Here is a 6,544-nt window from a genome sequence, read left to right as displayed (position 1 = left end):
TTTTTGGTTCTTTTATCTATAAGTTATATGCAAAATATTCGAAACAAGGATGACAACATCCATTAGTAGCCAAGCTAAAAATCATAGAATGGACAAACGGACAATGTTAGTTTTAGAACAAGAAACCACACGTTGTCACAACAAAGAATAGAAAGATGGATAATATTCAAAAATATAAGAAATCACAAAACCTTTAAAATTTAAGATTTATGTTATTTGAAGCATGACCGACAGACAAACGGACAAAACAATAGATACACTTTAAGTAAATCTTACAATATAAAAGAAATCTTCACTAACGATTTCAGCTGTCTATCTTCAAAATTTAAATTTAATAATTTAAAAGTTTATTTAAATTATCCTTTGACTTTTACTATGAAGAGGGATTATATACAGAAAACATCACATTTGTTGAAATATTCGTGGGAGCAAAGCGACTCTACATGTCACCCGTCTATCATGCTAGAACAAGTAACCATACTGTCCATGTAGCTATCGATATATTAATATTTACAAACTCAATAAAGTCAAATAAACTGTTTGATTTCTCCATTATAAGGAAGCTTCACATAGGCTCTAGGATGGTTGTTGGATAAATATATCACATAAAAAAGTTGTTATCAAAAAGATTAAAAAACAACATGGACGTACAGACATTCTGGAAATGAATATATAGAGTTGATACGCTTTCTAAATCGTACCGAACTACTACAGGAATCACCCTGTCCAAATTTGAAATTGATAGGACAGTTCCTACGTGTATAATTAAACAGAATGAGATATCCTTTACGGACGGACGTACAGACTGAAACTATTTATAAAAAAGCTTTGCTTTTAAAGATACACGTCTTAATGATTTCTTTTCTCAAAAAGCCGCGGCAAAACTAAACGCTATCGTTCTAGTTTTACTAAGAGATCGATATGCAAATTCAATTGAATTTTTATAAACCCTTTTAGGGTTCAATGTTTTTCCCACCCCTCGGGGATGGTTTCCCCACTCATGGGGGAGAAAAGGGTTTTCCCTGTCTTAGACATAAAAAAAGGAAATAACAGACAAAACTTCCCTAGACCAACAAGAATTACAATTGAAACAAAGTCCTCTAAAAAAAATCGTGTCGTTATTATGTCAACATAAGTATGTAGCTATAAAATCGATTTAATATTTATAAAAAATATTTTAAACAATTATGTGGCTAATATGTTAGTCACGACCACTTTTTATTAAAGCCATATATTTGACAAAAACACTTGACAGAATGCCAACAATTTTGACAGGGATGTATCAATTCCTGTTTTGGGAAAAGGCTTCCCCCCATAGCATCTAGGGTCTGTATCTTTTAGGTTAGGAAAGGGGTAGAAAATAGCCTGAAACTATGACAAGACATAAATTTAAAAAAAAAGATACAATTCTAAAACCTTTACACGACCTAAGTCAAGTTTCCTATAAGAGATAATACCATCGGTACAGTGGTTGGCAAGATCTTGGCAAATTTTCAAATTTATAATCACCTGTTTTATAATTGAAAAGTCTACTTTATTAAAGTCTAATGGTCATCTTATAAAAGTTTAAAAGGATTTCCCCCACCCCTTAGTAAAATTATACAATGGAGATAATAAATAAATATTTAAATTAGCAAAATATCTTAAGTATTTCTTTCCTTTATTTAAAATAAACTAACTTATTTTTGATACTAATTGTAGCAGTTAAAGAGACAAGAGACCAAAAAACAAATATTTGCTTGTTTTTTTGTACTTTTGACATGAACACAGCACTTAAATAAAAATAATTATTTTATTAGGTAATGAAATAGTTGATGGAGTCTATATATCAGTAAATTGAACCAGCAAGAACCTAGTGTATTAACAATCCGGCCATATATGATTGGTTAAGAGCAAATATTTTTCATTTTATTCTTATTGATAAGTCATCTATAATTCTATTGAATTATTTAACTTACGGGAAATTTTATCACAAAAAAAGTTGTTGCATTTACGATTGGAATGACATAAATAATAACATAACAAAAATCTTTATCTTTTTTTCAGTTGGTTGATTTATTTTTTTTTTCTGACAGTCCATTTATAGTAAGCAATCTAATTTCTAATTTAGACAGAAAAATGCTTTAAAATATGAAATTATTTTATGGTCCAAATTATCTAAACTGACCAAACTTACTTTGTATGATCCAAGAGGATTGTGCAATACAGTTTTCCCTCCATAGCTATTTAATAATTCTACTGTAAAATTTAAAAGTATGACACACGAGATAAAATGTTAATTTAAAAATATTTTTAAAAATGCAATTACAGTAAAGATAAGTTTAGGCTGGCCTGTAATTTCATTGTAAATATTATAGGATATAGTTTTGAGGAATATTTGAAATTTGGATAGAGGGGATAGATGGTAAAGGGTAGAAGAAACAAGGACACTTATGTCCATAAGAAGCGCAGCAATAACTAGCTTCCAATTTTTTTTTATATTAAAACAATTTTAAGAATGGATGTAGAATATATGTGGATAATGTGGCAGAAGAAAATTGTTGTCAATTTAGATTGTTATTTCCCTTGTCATTTATTGGTCAGTTCTTTCATCCAGTGAGAGTAAGTCAAAAAAAAATTTATTGACATGATGTCATTGATCATATGCGTGTAAAAGGTGGGTTAAGGAAGGTGTCAACACCCCCTCCCGACTAATTAAAAACTAGATGGGCCTTTTCCCCACCCTCTTAGAGTTTTTATACCCCCCTCTGGCAAAACCCTGTGCACGCCACTGGACATGATAGATAGACTTAAATAATGTGTCCAAACATTGCTTCAAGGTTTGCAGTGGGAGACGAAATCAAATAGAGAAATATTTTTTCGGACGAAAAATCTTAATTTTAGAGGAGCTTTGTGCAATTTAAATAAAAAACACACAACCCTATCTTCTGAATTTTACTATCATCATTTAAAAAGAAAAGTTTGGGTGAAGGTGGGGGGGGGGGGAGGGATATTATAATATTGATTTTTTCGACCCGAGGGTTAGGTTAGGTTCAATTCTAAGTTTTATTATTAATTTATGCAAGACAATTAGGGAAAAAGGGATAGGACAATAGTCGAGAAGTCAATGTCCTCCCCGGTCCCCTAGCTTCCTCTAATTTTTTTGCAATAATTTGAATTTGAACCTATAAAAAAATATATTTAGATATCTTATTCTTGAATTAGAATCGAGAAAATCACGAAAAACAAAAATTCTAGGACTTGATCGAGCACCCCAACCAATAAGCAAATCTCAATGAAACTTGGTGGAAATATGTAGAATGTAAACTTATTTAATCCCTAAAAATCTTAAAAAGCTAGGAATGGATCTAGCACCCCTATTATTGTGCAAATGTTGATGAAACTTAGTTGAAATATGAGAAATGTAAGCTTGTTTAATCCCAAAAAATTTCAGCTGTCTATCTTGAATAGGAGCCGAGAAAATCACGTTCCCCCCCCCCCACACTTTGTCTCTAACGGGCAGATGGACAGATGGACGGACATTTCGAATTATGAAGTAGCTTCGCTACTAAAAACAATTTAAAACTTGAACTTCATTACAAAATTTACATCAATATTATTTTTAAAAAATATTAAATGAAAAAAAATAATTTTAAAAAGAATAAAATGTAAAAGAGGGAATTTTCCAGTTATCTGAAGAAGCAAAGCCAATAGTTATTATTATAGTGTTGCACAGTATCTGTGTACACTTAAATTACGAAGATAATAAACAAAGTATCCACCTGGACACCTTGTCACTGTAATTCCCGATTGAAAATTACAAGAATTATTCTCATAACTAAAGCAAACTTCCATGGACTTCTCTTCTCCTACTTCTAGGGACTCTGTATCACCATTGATCCAACCACCATGTTCAGTGCCACAATGATAGACTTCAGGATAAGGATCTACTGTGGGGATCTTGATTCCTGCAGGTTTCATTATTCTGTAGTAGCCTGCCCCCTCCCACCTTGTACTCCTGTTAGTTATATTTGTATAATCAATATACTTTGGTCCATGATAACTACCATCAACTATAACAGTGTTGTGTATGTTTCTAGATTCTTCATCAAGAACTTTATAGTTGTAGCATTGTGGCGAAGCAATACAGTCAAACCTTCCTGAAGTACAATCAAAGCAAGGTGCAATCTCATCACATTTAGAGTACAGGAAACAATATTAGGGAAATGCAGTTGTCTTCCCATACCACGTGTATCCATGACAGGTATCTGTGTCATAGCAGAGCTCAGCACATGTATCTGCAGATTCTAAAACCACCTCCTCAATGAAACCATCATCACCTGCTAAACAAGCCCCTTCCAGCACTTCAGGAATTGTTTCACTTTGGCACCCAGGACACTCGATTGGGCCATCCAGAACAGCAAACTGATAGCACCAGCCCACAACACCATCAAACCTCCAGGTATATCCTCTGCACTCAGGTGATGAAGCACACTGCACAGTACATTCCTCTTTTGATCTGTTGTAAGAAAAATGTAATAATAATTGAGTACATATGATAATAATCTATAATACAAAATAGCTTAATGTCTGTGCATCCGTCCGTCTGAAACTTAAGATCTCGGTGTGCACTGAACTGATTGGATTCTACTCTTCAGGGAATATATCTACTGGTCCTGTGGTGAATTTAAGCAATTTTCTTGGGGGGGTAGCAGACACCTCCAACTCCCCCCAAAAAACAAATAAATCTTCCCAATTTTTTAAGGCAAATAATTAAAAATTTGGTGGTCGAACCACCACTGGTACTTAATTTTTTCTTAATTACCTCTTCGCACCACCACTGGTAATTATTTTATTTTTTAAATTACATCTTGTGGCAAAGCCCCTAGAGGCTAGGGGCGAAGCCGCTAGTAATTGATATAGTCATAATATCTAGATTAAACAAGGGTGAATCAGTCCCTTTATAAAAAAGTTACAATGGATGTAGAATATAAGTGGATATAATGACAGGGAAAACATTGTCGTCAATTTAGGAACATGGAACTCGCTTATATGTAAGTTCGTTCCTCCAGTAGGAGGGAAAGGGATGGGGTAAAGGTTGTATTTTTTTACCAGCTGGGAGTATCACTCTCTTAGAGTACATACAAATCTGGTGCAACATCCAAGTAACTATATATCGATTGTTATGACTTATAGAAGCTAGTAAAAGTGGCTGACTCAGATTATGACGTCAAAAAAGAATTAACCAATGAAAGGCCATTATAAATTTTACCATTGGTTAGTTACAGTGTAAACTGGCCTCTCATTGGTTAATTTTTTTGATGTCATAATCTGAGTCGGCCGCTTTTACTAGCTTCTGACTTAAACAATGTTAAATTCTGTTTGAAATCAGTATCATTTGTAAAAAATAAAAATAACTATGAACATTATTAACCTAGATTTATTTTAAAATCTTTACCTCATGCTGTATGTGTCCCTACCAGGTTTAAAATTCCAAGTAGCTCCAGTAACAGTACTAGTACATCTTCCATTTACATTGTGTGGAACAACAGCTCCAAAGATGAGGAAGATTTTTACCAAGAAATCAAGCATCATGTGACAAGCTTGAGCCTTGAATACTTTGAACAATCTGAATATTTTACTTTTTTCTTACTTACTTCAGTCTTATCTTTATAATACATTACAAAACAGTGAACATCATAAAACTTTAAACCAGGGCTCGGCAGCCGCGCGTCATCCACTATTTTAAACCCCTTTTGACGCTTAAATTTTTTTTGTAATGATGAATTGTCATATTTGAGTAAGGTTTAGGTTGGCAGCTGATTTTTAAGTTGTAAAGTTTTGATTTCTTATCCGACAGAAAAGAAAATATTTTTTCTAAAACATGATCCATAAAATAAATCAATTGTCTATCTTTTACAGCAGCTGAATAAATTACATCTACTACCTTAGCGAGACGGACGTACAGACAATTTGATTTATAGATTAGCTTTGCTACTAAAACATAAACTTTGTTTTTAGAATAGTTATCTTCAGCTATTTTTTGTTTTGTTTATCTCTCTTTTGTTATTTATTATGATGATATGTTTTGGTCATTATTGATTTTTGTAAGAGTTATCTGACTATTATTATTTTCATATTTTTAGACTAGTCAGGATAACACATTGTGCTCCAAGCCTTTCTTTGTTTTTATTAATATTGCTATTAGGTTTTGTGTATCCTTACCAAAAATGCCTTTACGGGTGAAATATAAAAATATCAACTCCTCATAGGCGTCCAAGGGGGGGGGGTAATGGGGCGATTACCCCCCCCAAACGAATTTGGGGTTGCCGTAGCCACCCCTAAATTTTTTTTTTTCATTTTACCCCCCCCCCCCCATTTAAAAATTACCCCTACCCGGGGGGTCCCGTAGGCACCCCCAACCATTTAGGAGGGGGTGTTTACCCCCCCAAACAATTTGGGGGGGGTAAATAACCCCCCCAAAATAGAAAATCTCTAACAAAAAAAATTTTGCTCGCTTCGCGCGCACTTTTAATACTAAATTTTTGATAAAATTTAAATTACC

At 33.3% G+C, this 6,544-nt stretch overlaps 1 protein-coding gene across 1 annotated transcript; it reads right to left on the bottom strand.

Moving 5' to 3' along the window:
- Window positions 1–3,557: 3,557 nt before the first annotated feature.
- On the bottom strand, window positions 3,558–5,599 carry LOC145333865 (uncharacterized). The gene is made up of 2 exons (XM_080179124.1): window positions 5,438–5,599; window positions 3,558–4,498 (listed from the first exon to the last, which is right to left on the bottom strand). The coding sequence occupies exons 1-2, from the start codon at window positions 5,572–5,574 to the stop codon at window positions 4,198–4,200; spliced, it is 438 nt and encodes a 145-aa protein (XP_080035250.1). The 5' UTR covers window positions 5,575–5,599; the 3' UTR covers window positions 3,558–4,197.
- Between the last annotated feature and the right edge of the window lie 945 nt (window positions 5,600–6,544).

Source organism: Acartia tonsa, chromosome 12 (assembly GCF_053477335.1).
Source record: "Acartia tonsa isolate MP-2025a chromosome 12, ASM5347733v1, whole genome shotgun sequence".
Taxonomy (NCBI): domain Eukaryota; kingdom Metazoa; phylum Arthropoda; class Copepoda; order Calanoida; family Acartiidae; genus Acartia; species Acartia tonsa.
This window is presented reverse-complemented; position numbering and strand designations above follow the sequence as displayed.